This window comes from Manis pentadactyla, chromosome 10 (genome assembly GCF_030020395.1).
Source record: "Manis pentadactyla isolate mManPen7 chromosome 10, mManPen7.hap1, whole genome shotgun sequence".
Lineage (NCBI taxonomy): Eukaryota > Metazoa > Chordata > Mammalia > Pholidota > Manidae > Manis > Manis pentadactyla.
Genome location: NC_080028.1, coordinates 70352589 through 70368339, shown reverse-complemented (window position 1 = coordinate 70368339; position 15751 = coordinate 70352589). Strand labels below are relative to the sequence as shown.

The 15751-nt window shown below is 40.9% G+C and overlaps 1 protein-coding gene across 12 annotated transcripts in view; it reads left to right on the top strand.

The window, feature by feature from the left end:
- LOC118928528 (sorting nexin-29) overlaps nt 1-15751 on the top strand; it is a 599207-nt gene that overhangs the window by 63201 nt on the left and 520255 nt on the right. The window contains exon 4 of one of the 12 annotated variants that reach the window (XM_057486916.1): nt 6429-6553. The exons of the other annotated variants lie outside the window; for them this stretch is intronic. Coding sequence (XP_057342899.1) covers nt 6429-6553 — 125 coding nt within the window. The remainder of the gene's footprint in view (nt 1-6428; nt 6554-15751) is intronic. 12 annotated transcript variants of the gene reach the window in all.

The following is a 15751-nucleotide window of genomic DNA, read 5'->3' as shown; positions in this document are numbered from 1 at the left end:
AGGTTAAATATTAAGCCTGTTCTTACCCATCTGAATTGAAGTGCTACCATGATTGTGTATAAAATGTTTTCATATTTATTTAGATTTTTTTCGGGGGGTATTCTTTGTATTGCTCATCAACCTGTTTATCCCTGTATCCAAAACCACAGTGTGCCAAGTCCTTCCTATGATTATTATTGAAACTGTATTCATTTATACATTAATTTGGGAAGAATTGACATTTTTATTTTTTCCCATGTAGGAAAATAATATTTCTGTTTATTTTAACCTTTATAACTTTTAAGAAAATATTATGTTTTTCTTCATATAAGACTTGTATCTTTCTTGTTAAAAGTATGTTTTATTTTACTTTTGTTACTACATAAATGGAATTCCCTTCTCCCATTTTGTCTACTTGAAAAAAAAGTGAAGTTTCAATGTTATGGTATCATTCATTGAAGTATTTTTCTATTTGTAGGTTTGAAACATTTTTATATCTTTTCTATAGATTTTTTCACTTAACATTATAGTCTAAGCTTTTTTTTTTAAAAAAAATGCTATTTCAAAGTGCTCCATAAGCATTTTAAATAGTTGCATGATTTTTTTCTCAACATAACTTTTAAACCATATTTCTTCATTCTTCTTAGTTCAAGGTAGCAATATTTCTAGTTCTTGAGACATGAATACTTTTTTAATGCTTATTTTAGAATAAAGGTAAATATGGAAAAGCCTAGAGGTAAGACAGGAATTAACCAGTAATTAATTCTTTTACCAAGTGGCGCCTAATTTTTTCACATAATTTCCTTCAGAATTTGTGTGTGTGTGTGTGTGTGTGTTTAGCATAGTTGAGCTCATACTTACTGTTGGCTTATCAGCATTAGCTCTTGGTAAATATTTTTAAGGGCTAAATAGCATTCAATTATATGCTGTGCTGTCATTTGTTTACCCAAGTCCCCATGTGTCAATTCTTTAGGTGTTTTTCAACTTTCTGTAGGTGTAAATAATATTGTTTTGAATACTTTCATGCTTGAATCTTTATCTGACTTGCAGATTACAGCTGAGGATTGATTTCTGCCAGTAAAAGTCATGGATTAAAGGATGTGTATCTTTTGAAAACTTAATACATAATTCATAAATGTAGGACCCATTTCAAATGATTGTCGTGTAGTGGCCTGGCTAGAGCAAGCTACTTGGTGATTGTACTGTCTCAAATCTGAGATATAGCTGATATTGTTAATTGGCTGATTTTTTATGGGTACAATTGACTTTATTCCAGACAATATTGGGACTTTCCACATGAGGATAATCCAGTCCATTCTTGAGATTTTACTTAGTTTTCTCCTAAAGCTTATGATAAAGCTGTAACATAGTAAAAGGATCCATTTAAAATCAGCCCTCTGTCACAAGGTTAATTTGATGCAGTTTGTAAAAATACAGCATTTATTGCTGATCCTGTCTGTTTTTCTAACATAGGCCATAAAAAAGTACCAGATTCTTAGGAATCATCTTAAAGATTAATGTGGTAAGTTAAGCAGTCATGAAATATAGGATAAAGTTCTGGAAAAAGCAAGTGCTTGCAGAATTTCAGCAGTAAACTGGTTAAGCTTGTGTAGTGTCCAGCTCTGCTGGTGTTGGTGGTTTTAAATTTAGCAGCAGGAAGTTATTGCATTTTCCACTAGTTTACTTCTTTACTCTTTCATCAAGCTTTTACTGAGCACCTTGAGGGCAGCTTTTTTTTTAAACAGCTTTACTGAAATCAATTCATATGCCTTAAAAATCTATCCCTTACAAGTGTACAGTATAGTGTTTTTTAAAAGTAAATTTATAGAGTTGTGCAAATCACCAAAGTCCAGCTTTAGAACATTTTCATTAACCCAAGGAGTTCCCTTGTGTCAGTTTACAGTTAATCCCTGATTCCAGCCTTAGTTGGCCACTAATTGACTTTTGGTTTTTATATACATTTACCTTTTCTTGACATTTCCTGGAATCACACAAAGTCTGGCTTTTTGGGTCTGACTTCTTTCCCTTAGCATAATAATTTCAAGTCTCATCCTTGTTGTAGCATGTATCAGTACTTTATTCCTTTCTTATTGCTGAATAGTATTCCATTGTATCAATATGTCACATTTTATTTATCCACATTTTATCTGGTAAACAGCTATATCTTGAAGTAATTTTCTCGACTGCTTCTTTTTTAAAAATGTTAAAACATTCACCAAATGCCCCACTTAGTTAAAAACATGTCCAATTCATTAACTTATAAAAGTTAGATGTGATAAAATGCCGTGGAGGCAGCCAGCTCACCACAGTGATGTCAGAGAACACTTCGCAGAGAGCATTCTGGGAAATAGGAGAGATTGAGCTGAGGAAAGAAAGAGCTCCAGTAAGGCAGGTGCACTTCTTTCACATTGCAGGAATTATCATATAACTGAGTAAAGATGAGAAGAAATGGAAAACCTTAGGGTGACATGGTTGTCAATCAGCATGTGCCTGGCACAAGCTAAAGGGTTGTAGATTCATGTGGTTGCACAAGTGTGTTCTTGACACACTAGTCTTAGCTGACCTGGATTTGGATGACAAATCATACAAGGCATCCTGAGATACATCAAATCCATATTCCGGGTTTCCTGAGAGGGGGGACCATTTTGGTTACATTTACTGCAGTAGCCAGGCATCGTTAAGTAGCCAGGCACCATGCTAAGAGCTGGGGCAACTAACAGAAATGAATTGTGATCCTTGCTGTCAAGGAGCTGAAGTTAGTGAGAGGAGGCAGCGGTGGGAAGCACATCATTAACAGAGAGATAGCCAAGTGCTGCAGTAGAAAGAAGCTAAGTGAGAAAGCAGTCAGAAAGGCTTCCTGGAGGGAAGGAACCCCTATGCTAAATCTTGAATGATCAGTAGGTATAAAGTCAGGTCGTGAAAAGGAGATAGGAGAGGGTGTTAAGTAGAATGACCTTAGGCAAGGTAGGCATCATAATGAATTAATTGTAGGACTAGCATCCACTTGGGTTTTCTGTTGTGTTAGGTTGACTGTGGCCTGGCTGCAACTGGACAGTAATACTGCTAATACAATCCAAATCTTGGGGACTGGGTTTATGCTGTTCACCTGCATTCCATTTCCCATAGGGGCCACATGTCTCTACAGTTATCAGGGCAGTTACTGACTTGTACATTAGGACCAAGGGAACTAACAGGGATCGTTGAGTTAATTTTATTTACAGAGGATTCATTTAAAGGTACAGGCTGTGGTTTATTATGGAGAACTCTAAAGGCAGCCCAGGATTTTTGTTATTTTCCCTGAAAAATAGGGTCCTGGTCCCAGTCCATTTTGCTATGTCTCTAATTTGGTTCCTGTGGAATTTAGATAGTTTTGATGGGTGTCCCAGTTTTCAAGAAGCCCTCAAATGTGAGACTAGCATATGCACATCTAATGTGGACATCTGCCCAGCAAAGAGGGTTGTTTCAATGTTGGGGAGTATTCTGGGATCTGTGGTTCAAGATTAATCACCATTAATCACTGAACTAGCATTTATGGAGCACAAAGTATGTATCAGACACTGATCTAGGTGCAGAGGAGCCAGGAAGACAGGGTAAGAGTTGGAAATCTGTGTGGTTGAGGAGAAATGTTAGGTTTGGAATGACAAATGGGCTTCCTTCCTATTATTCCTCCCTGCACCAGACTGATTTGTTTTTAAATTAGCTTTTATTTTTTTCTCCCCTGATGGTTGGCACCAATCCCATTTTCCTTGTTTCTTGTGAATTATTAATATACTCTCAAGAGTCTGATGAATATGACTAGACCGTTTGGGGCTTCCTCAAGTTATGTGAAATGAATATAAATGGGCCTAGGTGTGTGGATGGGCCCAAGTCAATTACATGTCAATTACCTGCCTGTCAGTCCAGTTTTCTAATGCTGGGAGGGCCAGCTTTGATTATTGGTGGTGGTTACCTAGAACATAGGTTCCCAATCTTTTTTGGCTCAGTGCCCACTTTTTCAAAGAGTGATTTGATAATACCCCCTTAGGTGAATTATACTATACTATATATAAAAAAAGGACAAATTTTTGTCAAATTACTTTATTAGAAGAAATTAACAATATTAATGTATTGCTCAAAGTATAATTAAAATTGAAAAATTAAAAAGGTATATAGATTATTTTTAAAAATTAATGAAATCTTTATTAGTGAGAGGGTTGAGCTTGGTGAGATGACACTAATTTTTCGAAGTTTGGTGTCATTTTTGTCATCAGTAATCTTAAATCGCCATGTTTCGCTATTAACAATTTGTTTCTTTTCTTTGTTAATAGATTGCTGACCATGATAAATCCTCTTTCAGCTAAATATGATGATGGAAATGCAATGAAAAACTTCTTTGCTACAGTCCATCAGGCTGGATTTAACATTGGAATTTGCCTTGGAAGCCAAAATTCTTGATAACCATTTTTAAATTTCAATTTCAACTCTTCATTTGTTGACAATTCTATCAGCTCTTCCTGCAGTGACACTTCTGCTACTTGTAGGTTCAAGGAAGGTTCTAGGACCCCGTCTGGAATTATCATGTTGAGTAAATCCTGAAATCTATTTGTAAAATCTTCTTTAAGAACTTCTTCCAAATGCTGGCTATAAACCAGAATGTCATCATCATTTGTTTCCACTGAATAAAGATTTGGAAACTGACAAAATTGTCTTCAACTCACATTTCGTTTGTACAAGTCAAGTTTTGACACAAATGCAGAAATAGTTGCCTTGGCTTTGATCAAATTCACTGTAGAGTATTAATCAAACCTTTCATTGCGTTCATGTGAGTATTGCCCTAGGGGGTGGCAGCTGGTCCCCAATGCCCCCTTAATATGTCTTCGACCAAAAATGCCCCCTCAGATTTCTTCAGCACCCACTGCTAGGCAGTACCGCCCCTCTTGGGAACCAGGGTCGTACAAGGATGGGATGGATTAGTGATGTCAGTCATGAGCACAGAATGGGTAGTAGATGTACAAGTGCTGTGTATTTGCTGACCCTGTGTTAGGGTTTTCTGGTGTAGACAGATGACTTAAGCAAAGGTGGGGCATGGAGGGAGAGAACTTCTTTGTCTCAGTGGTATGGGGTGTAGTGATCAGCATGGGGGTGGGTAGGGCTGCTGTACAGATGTTGCTGCTCATTATGTGCCTGTGTACTGTCTCTTAAATGTTTTTAAGCCTCAGTTTCTTCAAGTCTAAGATGGAGACAATATTCGCCACACCTATATCATAATGTTGGTGGGAGGAGCTAATGAAATAATGGGTATGAAAATATTTTACCACCTGTGATAAACCCTTGGAGTCTTATTACTGCAATGTGGGGGTGGGTGGAGCAGGAAATGCCTGCAGTTAGGCAGGGTTGAGCCAGATGGTAGTGGCCTCAGAGCCTTTGCATGGGGCCCCTCTCCTAGCCTGCTGCCCCTTATATCCAGGTCATAACTCCAAGGTTACCTCTATTCAGACCACTGAATCTAAGCCTGTCCCTGCCCTGACTCCACCTACCACCTTATCCTGTTTTTTTCAAAGTTCTCATCAGCTGAAATGGCTAACTTACTTATTTGTGTGTCTCGCATGGCTGGAACCGTGCAGGTGTGGTAACAGTGCCTGGTACATAGGGGTTCAGGGTTTCTTAACATTTGTTGCATGAGTGAATGGAAGGGTCTTTGAAGTCCACAGACCCAGTTGGGCTGGGGGCCCAGGAGCCCTGGGAGGATTGTTAAGAATCAATTATGGTTGCTGTGACGTGTCTCTTTGCAAACATGTGTCTTGAATCTCCTATTTCTTTGGTTATTGAGAAATTACTTCAATTAAATGTATAATAATTATAACTTAATTGAAAATTCCATCAACTCTGGATCTGCTTCACAATGTAATTTCTTTCAATAAGATATAAAGAACAAAAATCAGAATTCATATTACTTTTTTAGTGTATGTAAACAGGCCATGAAATTACACAGTGTTTCCAATTTGCCAGTCTGGTGAATTCATTCTTTTAAAAAATAATCTAGTTCTTTAAACTATATGTGATATGAATTAGAGTTGGAATTTGGGAATTGGATACGATTAACACCCAATCTCTTCCTACACTGAACTGATTTATTTTTAAATTTTATTTTTTGTTCCCTGCTGGCTGGTACCAATTCCATTTTCCCCTGTTCCTTGTGAACTGTTACCATGCTTTCAAGAGTTTGATAAATAGAGCTAGACTGCCTGGGGCTTCCCTGAGTTATGTGAGGTAAACACAAATGGGCCTAGATGTGTGGAGGGGCCCCTCAATTACATGGCAATTACCTGCCAGTCAGTCCAGGTGTTTGCTGTCACTTTGAAGCTGACGTTCACACCCAGGGAGTTGCCCTCTCCCTGGAGATTCTGGGGCCGGCCTGGGTGTCTCGCTGCTTCACAGGGAGGATTGATGTATCATCGATTCTCTTGCAGGGTAACTTGCCTGTGTGCCCAGTTTGAGGCCGTCCTGCAGCATGGCTTGAAGAGGAGTCGAGGCTTAGCACTGACTGCGGCTGCTCTCAAACAGGCAGCGGGCTTTACCAACAAAACCGAAACAGGTACTCTCGGCTGAACGCAGTGTGCTGGATGTGGTCCTTTCTGTTGCTCTCTCTTCTTGCTTTTATTTTCTAATTGTGGGCAAGGCAGTCACTGTGTGGAACTGGGGTGCGGGGATGTGGTGATGCAGAAAGCTGTGTGTAAGGATGCCTCACTTGTAGTCAATCATGGTGCTGCCTGCATCTTAATTTAAGTGAAGTCATCCTTGGTGCGCAGTTCTCAGAACCAAGTGCTGTGGCCTCTCAGGGACTCTGGGGCTAGTAACCAAGGTGCTTATGTCACCAGTGTGGTGTGGCAACTACTGGGAGATGAATAATGTGCTTTAAATTTATGCATGAGTATAGCATGACATCTCATAATTAAATCTGTTTTCCCTAACAGCAACAGAAACCTGCAGGTCTCTAAGCTGCTTACAGTTCTGCTTCCATCCATTTTCATGTCATCAAAGCATTTCTCATGTGCCATGCGTGCCCCTTTGTCACTTAAAGATGGCATAAGGCTAATAATAATAACACATGTAAGCACCAAGTGTGCAAGTCTGACACTTTCTTAGTCTTTCATATAAACTAACTCATTCAGTTCCCCTGACAGCCCTTGAGTAGTAGGGACTTTATTTTCTCCACTGTACAGATGAGGAAACTGTTCAGAGTGTTTGGATCTGAATGAACCTTGAAGTATGTATCACGTCATATGAAAACATCCCATGTCCTTCTCCTCCCATGTTTTAAAGAGCAGGTTCTTTCAGACTGTGCTTGTGGCACCTGCCTTGAAATGTCAAGTCTTTCTTGTTACAGTGATGACATCAGTGTCACTGCTGTGAGTAAAATGTGTCATTGTTTGCTAGTTCCCCACATTTCACAGCTAAACACTAGCCCTCACTGTGTTGGATGAAGGTGTCTGCTGAAATTCTCTGCCTTTCCCTCTCCCTCATGTTGGTGCATCTCCCTGCTTTTTTGCTCAGTCCTTTAACAACTCTTAGATTCCTGTTATTCATGTCACCAGTTGCTCATTTTCAGAAATGATTTTGGTTCCTCTTGGGATGAGGGAAGAGCTAGAAGAGGGATTTCTGTCACCATTGATTTTTCTTCTGTGATCTGTGTCTTTTCTTTAAAAGTCAGGGGAGGGGGAGAGCAGTTCTTGTAAGGCCAGCATCACCGACTTCAGGCTTCGTGGGAATGACTGCCAGCTGCCTCGGCCGCCTCGGGTGTGAGTCTCTGCTGTCTCACTGTCTTCTCATGCCCAGGATGCTTCCCTCCCAAAGCCTCTGTGTGTGGGATGGCTTAGGGCTGTGGGCTGGTTCATGAGCTGTTGGAGGACACAACTTTCCAGAGGCCTCCTCAGCTTGTGGGGTCTTGCACTTCTTCTCATTTCATCTTACCTGCCTATGGGGGAGCTACTGTCGAGAAACTGGTGTGGAGCAGAGCACACGGCTCTGGGCTGCTTCCACCCAGGAGGGGCAGCTGCTGGCATGGCAGAGGCGACCTTGGCTTTAGAGTCAGACTGTGAGGCTGAGTCTGAGATGACCCTAGGAAAGTCCCCCTCTGAGCCTTAGTTTTCACCTGTGTAGGCGGGTCATCTCAGCTACCTGGGGGATTGTCAAGAGGATTCATGATACCCTCCTGTGAAGTACCTGCTTCAGTCTGTAGCACCCAGCAAATGTTTAACCAGTTACCCATCTCTCCTCAGTCCTCTTTCAGCTTTTAACCTCTTTCTCCATCTCTTCCTCTCATAAGGTCTGACCTTTTGTCCATGAAGAATGGCTCTTTCCATTCCCATCCAGGCTAGAATTCTTGTCTTTTTAGTACCTGGCTCTGGTGATCAGAGAAGCATCAGCATGTCTGCAAGGCATCTCCAGCCTTCACGTTGTTGCCACTTCCCTGTATCTGAGCATGATTTTTTGAGCCTGCATCCCAAAGGGACTGATGAGCAAGCTGAGTCCCTGGCTTTGTTTTCTGCTGACGAGGATCTGCCAGGCAGCCTCCTAGCCAATTAGAAGCAGAGTAAAGTCCAAACTAGATTAACACTTGAGCGGCTGCCCAGGGCTTCTGTCACCACTGTTAGCAGTGTTAATGAACCACTCACTGGTGTAGGGCAGTGCTTGACTGATAAAACCTCTTCCCTGTTATTGAACATTTTGATTAAAAACATCACAAGAGAAGAGGGGTGGGTGGGTTTTCAACTGCTAAGTGTTGGGAAAGATCAGATCAATAGCTTCTTATGGCTGTTCTTAAAGCCATTAGAATGACCCTTTTGGGAAGAACAAAGATAATGAAACCTGAAAAGTAGGACTGGGTGGAAATGAGTGTTGCTCTGCTCCCTCGTCCTTGCTGACTGCTGGGTGAGGCCCTTTATGGAGCTTAGCGGTCACTGTTAAGAGTTAACCAACCCCAGAGTCGGATGACAGGTTGGAATCTCCACTCAGTGATTCGTCACTCACGAGCTCTTTGAGACATTCCTCCTTTGAGCTTCAGTTTCCTCCTGTGTAAAATAAGGTGAATAGCAGGGCGCTCCTCACAGGTTTGTGGCAGGGGCTTGATGAGAAAGTGCCTGCAAAGCCCAGACTTTGGTACAGAAATGCCGAAGATGGGGCTTGGTGATACTGTGGCAACAACTTCCCAGGGTAGGTGTTGGTGTCCTTATTTTCCAGTTGATGACATTAAGGCTCAAATAAGTTAGTAAGTTGCCCAAGTTCCCATAGTTGCTAAATGGCAGAGCTGAGGATTCCAACCTAGATCAGGCTGATGTTAAGTTCCTGCTCTCTCCAGCTTCCCTGTCCTTTGGCAGCAGGCCTGATGTTATTGTTGCTCCCCTGTAGACCACTCTACCTCAGTTAACTGAATCGAAAGTGACAGGAGTGAATAATAATGGTAAATTAATCCACAAGGCTGTTGCATTAGTTCTGTTTACAGATGAGGAACATAACCTTTTTTTTTATTGGAGTATCATTGATGTACAGTCTTACGTTGGTTTCAAATACACTATACAGTGGTTCAACATTTACCCATATCATCAAGTCCTTACCCACTCCAGTGCAGTCACTGTCTATCAGCATAGTAAGATGTTACAGAATCATTAACTGTATTTTCTGTGCTGTACTGTGCTCCCTGTGACCAACCCTACATTGTGATTGCGAATTACTGTGCCCCTTAATCCTCTTCTCCCTCCTCCTCTCCAATTCCTCTCCTTTGGTAACCACTAGTCCCTTCTTCATGTCTATGAGTCTACTGCTATTTTGTTCCTTCTGTTTTGCTTTGTTTTTGTACTCCACAAATAAATGAAATCATTTGGTATTTGTCTTTCTCCACCTGGCTTATTTAACTGAAAATAATACCCTCTAGCTCCATCTGTGTTGTTCCGAATGGTAGGATTTCTTTTCCTTTTATGGCTGAATAATATTCCATTGTGTATATGTACCATGCCTTCTTTATCCATTCATCTACTGATGGACACTTAGGTTGCTTCCCTATCTTGGCTATTGTAAATAGTGCAGCAGTAAACATAGGGGTGCATATGTCTTTTCGAATCAGGTTTTTGTTTTCTTTGGGTAAATTCCTAGGAGTGGAATTCCTGGGTCAATTGGTATTTCTATTTTTAGTTTTTGAGGATTAGTTTTGCTTTCCACGATGGTTGCACCAATTTGCATTCCCACCAGCAGTGTAGGAGGGTTCCCCTTTCTCCACATCCTTGCCAGCATTTGAGGAACATTATCTTTTGAAGAGAGAAAAGCTAAATTCAAAGTAATGACTGAACGAAATGATATTGAAAATCACCATACAGCAGAGAATACTGAGAGTCTGCCAGGGCATAACTACATTTGGTCATGCATGGGGTTAGGATACATAGGACTGAGTTTGGAAGCTGGTGCCCTTGTACAGTGTACTTAAAATTGTTTTAAACGTTGGCATATGGATTTCCAGCTCTGTTTAAACTTGGGGATCTTTGACTGTTGGCTCACATTCACTGCTGACTTCGGTTGGGGCCTAATACCGTCGCCCCCTATATGTTCTCTAGGTCACCACAGTCTCCGCCTCTTCCAACTGTCCTGCTACTTGAGGTAGAATGTTGATTGATTGTCATTTATTGTTGCACTGCTGTTATTGTTCCCACTCTTCTTACCTGAGATTTATCAATTTTCATTTATCTAAGAACACATAGTCTAAGAACACATCTTAGATTATAAGCCTTTGAAGTCAGTTTCCAGAATGCTAAAATGGTAGTTTTTGTCAATTTAGTTCAGTTTTGTAATGCTCTTTGGGGAGATTTGTTAATCTTCTTAGTTGGCCATAGCTAGAAGTACCTCATTTTTTGTTTTTATCTTGATTTTGAATACCTTCTTGTCTTTGCACATGACTGGCATTTTCTACTGAATGCCAAATGTTGTGTATGAAGAATGTTTGAATGATGATATTATCTTTCTCCAGAGAGGATTTACTGTTGCGTTTCAGACAGTTAGGGTAGAGGAAGATGAATTTAATTCAGCCAAAGATTGAGCCACTTCATACCTGGGCTTCAAGCATTTGTAGGAGTTGACATGGTTCTACTTCTGTCTTATTTCTAGAATGTAGGTATTTGGAGTTTCCAGCTTCTATCAGTTTCCTAGAGCTGCCATAACAAATTTCCACACCCTTGGGGGCTTAAAACAATTGAGAAATTTATTCCCTCACAGAGATGGAGGTCAGAGTTCCAAACTCTAGGTATCAACAGCCTCTGGATGCTCCGAGGGACAGTGTGTTCCTAGTGTCTGGCAGTTGTCAGCAAACCTTGGCGTCAGCAGTCCTGCTGTTATTTGGCTTGTGGCTGTATCACCCAGTCTCAGCCTCTGTCTTTACATGCCACCTTCTTTTCATGTCTGTGTCTCACTGACCTCTCCTCTCTTTAGAAGAACACCAGTCTTCCTGGGTTCAGGGCCCCCCCTACTCCTGTATGACTTCATCTTGACTAATTACATCTGTGAAGAGCCTTTTTCCAAACGAAATTACATTCTGGGATTCCAGGTAGACATGAATTCTGGGGGACACTCTTCAGTCCAGCACATGGTGGAATCCCTGAGCTGTTTACCAATGTCCTTCTAACTCAGCAAGCCCTGAACTCTTAATTTTTTCCTTTCAGAGTCCACGGAGAGTCTGAAAGCTCTGTATGACTTCCCATCAGAGATGCTCTATAGTTAGGAAAAGCCTCAAGAGCAAAGTAAATCTCTACATGTAAACTCCTGACAATGGACATTCCCTCTCTTTCGGATCTGATCCTCAAGCCTTTCTTGCCTTTGCAGAGCTCCAAGGCCTTCAGTTTTGTTTAATTAAAAAATTGCCTAGCTTTTAAAATTGTTGTTGGGGATGGGGGTTTGGTCTGTTCTAGGTTAATCTTCCACCACTGAACGTGGGCCCTTGAGGTGATACTGATACGCCTCCTTTGTGTGTCACCACCACATGCTTTTCCACAAATCAGGAACCAGGTTTTACTTTGGAGATAAGCTATAGCCTGGGAAAGGGAATTTCCAGGCAGTTTTCCTTCAGCTTTGTGATGATTTTAATCAGTGTCTGCATATACCTTCCATTCCCTAGTCTCTCTGTTAGGTGGCTTGGTTTTGTGTGGTTTTGTTTTTGGCTTAGCATCCAGGTTTCTTTTTGTTTTTGACTTTGGCGTGTTTTTATCCAAACATCCCTGAGTTGTGAAATGTTGGCAAGGTAGATATGATTACAAGCAGTTAGGCTTCCAACTCAGCTTTGTCTTGTTGAGCATGGTTGGTGGGCATGGGAAGCGGAGGCCATCCCACACTGAGATCCCCTGGAGTAGGTCATTCACACAGATGGGTTATACAGCACCCAGGGAAGCTCAGGATGAGGTCACCTTGTGTGTCTCCTTTAGGATTCAAACCCCAGAGGGAGAGTCTGGTGTGTCTCATGGAGCCTCTCCCTCTTGCTGTGACAAGTGACTGGATTTATCTACATGTCCGATTGCTTTGGTGGGGGTGAGATGGGAGGCTGCATTTTCAGAGTCTGGTCCTGCAGTTTGTTTGAGCTTTCCCTTCCAGTTAGTGTGAATAATCAGAGCAGACTGTGGGATTCACATATAAATCAAGTATAAAAATCAAATGAATAATTATATCTGACTTGATTGTTTATAGTTCATGATGCGTGATCAAAACTGAAACAGTTTCTGTGATATAACTGCCCTTGTATTGTTCACCATGTAAGAACTTGTTCATTATGTAAGAACTTGTTTGTTACGCTTCAGAAGATTGGAGACTGTTGAGAGTTAGGCTTTGGGTTGATTAATGATTTGTGTATTGAGTCCCCTATACAAAATTTTATTGTTGTTAACAACCATTTGATCAATAAATATGAGAGGTGCCCTCTCAGCACCACTTTTGCACTGTTACGCCTTGAGTCCCCTGGCTGGTCCTTTCAGGTCTTTGATAACTCCTCGAGTCTCCTCTCTTATCTGCGGATCAGAAGCAGGGAGGGGACCGACAAGTGGCGCCTGAACAGGGACTCTTGCAACTCAGAGTGGGGAAGCTCCAAGGATCTCGATCCAGTAAAGCTCCTGAGAAAGCACGTGTAGGGACAGGGTCGAGATGTCAGGGACACTATAATGGGCCAAAATGAAACTAAAGCAGCTAAACTGGAGGATTATTTGAAATTACTCCATGCCCTCCTAAAAGCATCAGGAATGAAAACTTCCAAAAAGAACTTTGCTCACCTTCAAAAATATATTAAAAAATATTGTTATTGGTTGCCACCACTGGGGACCCTTAAACAGGCTGATTGGAATACTGTTATGAGAGACTTAAAAAAGGCTCACAGACAGAAAATGTTATCCCTGTGCCTGTCTGGTCTTTATGTAATTTGATCACTCTCACCTTGCAGCCTTTGCAAACTCCCCCACTGTCTGAAACCAAATCAGACACACACGAGTGTGAGAGAGATCTCTTGGATGATGTGGTGAAATCAAGTAAGCGATCTTCATCCCCACATCCGTCTGACTCCTCTTCGTCCTCCTCTTCCTCTTCTTCAGAGACTGACGATGAGAGTTCTATTTGTTCCTCTCATTGTAAAATACCCTCAGCTCCTGTTCCTGCTGCGTCTGCCTTTGCGGCAGGAATACACAACGCCCAGAGACAGGGTGATATAGATGCTTATTTGACACCCCTAGTGGCACCAGTTAACTTAACTCCTTTTAGGCCAGGTGAAGATCCTGATTTTCCACAAAGTGGAGTCAGAGCACTTTATACACCTATTCCTTACAAGACATTAAAAGACTTTAAACAAGCTATTTCCTCTGTGGTACTAATTCACTGTATGTTGTGAGTCTCTTGAGGGGGTTGGCAGAGCAAGAAAGGATGATTCCTCATGATTGGGATTTATTGGCTCATACTTGTCTAGACTCTTCTGATTTTTTACAATTTAAAACGTGGTAGTATGAGGAAGCAAAAGCACAAGCTTTGAGAAATGAGCATGCCAATCCTCCAATTCTTGTAACTGCTAAACAACTAGCAGGACAAGGAGATTGGCTGCAGTTAGAAAGACAAGCAGGGCACGATGACATGGCAGTAACACAAGTACGTCTGTGCTGCCTAAAAGCCTGGGAAAAAAAATAAGCTGCTAGAAAGCCTGCCTTACCATTTAGTAAACTTAAACAGGGACTTAATGAACCATATGTTGACTTTGTTGCGAGATTGCAAGATAATTTGAGAAGGACAGTAGGAAATCCAGATTTGAGAGAACTGTTGTTACAGATGTTAGCCTATGATAATGCAAATACAGAGTGCGGCTTTGTGGGAGCTAGGATGGAAGATTATATCAAGGCCTGTGCAGATGTAGGTTCCCCTACAAATCAAGCTAATTTACTAGCACCTGCTATGAAGGGGAAGTCAAGGAGAGATTTAAAAAATTTGAAATGTTTTGGTTGTGGCCAACAAGGGCATATGAAAAAGAACTGCAGATCACAAAAGAGGACAAAAGAGCAAATAAAGAAATAAACCACTATCTGTTTGCCCAAAACGTAAAAAAGGGAGACATTGGTCTAATGAATGTCATTCAAAATTTGATAAAGATGGTAATCCTATCAATGAGTCTCAGCCTTTAAACCTTCAACCGGGCCAACCTCTGAGGCCCTAGAAAATAATACAGAGGCACCTTCTCCAGTTAAAAGAACATGGCATGATTTACAAGCAGCAACTAAAGGAAGGGTTTCTGTAGATCTTGCCTCTTCTTAATCTGAATATTTACACCTATCACAAGGAGTCCAATTACTTAGTACAGGAATTTTTGGTCCTTTACCAGCCAATTCTGTAGGATTACTTTTAGGCTGCAGTAGTTGGATACTAAAAGGATTAATAGTAAGACCTGGAGTTATTGATCAAGATTATATGAGTGAAATTAAAATAATGGTATCATCTAACAAAGAATTATATATACCTCAAGGAGAAAGAATTGCTCACTTTTACTTCCCTATCTCCCACCTTCAACAACACTTTATGAAAGGAGACCAAGTAGATTTGGAAGTACAAATAAACAAATATGGCTTAATACAAAAGTCACATCTGACAAACCTCAATGCAAAATTAGTATTCAAGGCAAGTCTTTTACAGGATTGTTAGACACAGAGGCTGATGTGTCTGTAATTGCTCTTAAACATTGGCTAAAAAATTGGCCCAAACAAGAAAAGCATATTCAAGTTTCAAGTATTGGTAGAGCCTCTCAAGTATGGCAAAGTTCAGCTACCTTACATTGTCTAAGCTCTGAAAAACAGTTAGCTTTATTGAAACCTTTAATTGTTGATGTAGCAATTAATCTCTGGGGATGAGACTTGATGCACTAATGGCATACTACACTGTCTTTTGATGAACCTTCATCAATTCAATGCTTTTCTTAGAGGTCATTAATACACAGCTGCCAGCTCCTATACCATTACAGTGGACCACTCAAACATCTGTTTGAGTAGATCAGTGGCCCCTTAATAAATAAAAACTGGCAGCCTTACACACTCCACAAGCTTGCACTATTATAGCTAGTGTGAGCAGTCCCTCCATATTTAGGCTGAGGAGTAGTCCTTCATTGTGTATCCACCTCTTCTACTCCTGTAGGTCCTGTAGTATGGAAAAAGGATGGCGAAGAGATACATAGACAAAAGAATGGAGGAAGACTGGTATAATGCAACTGATCAGTCTAAAAGAAATAATACTCATTATGATATTTACA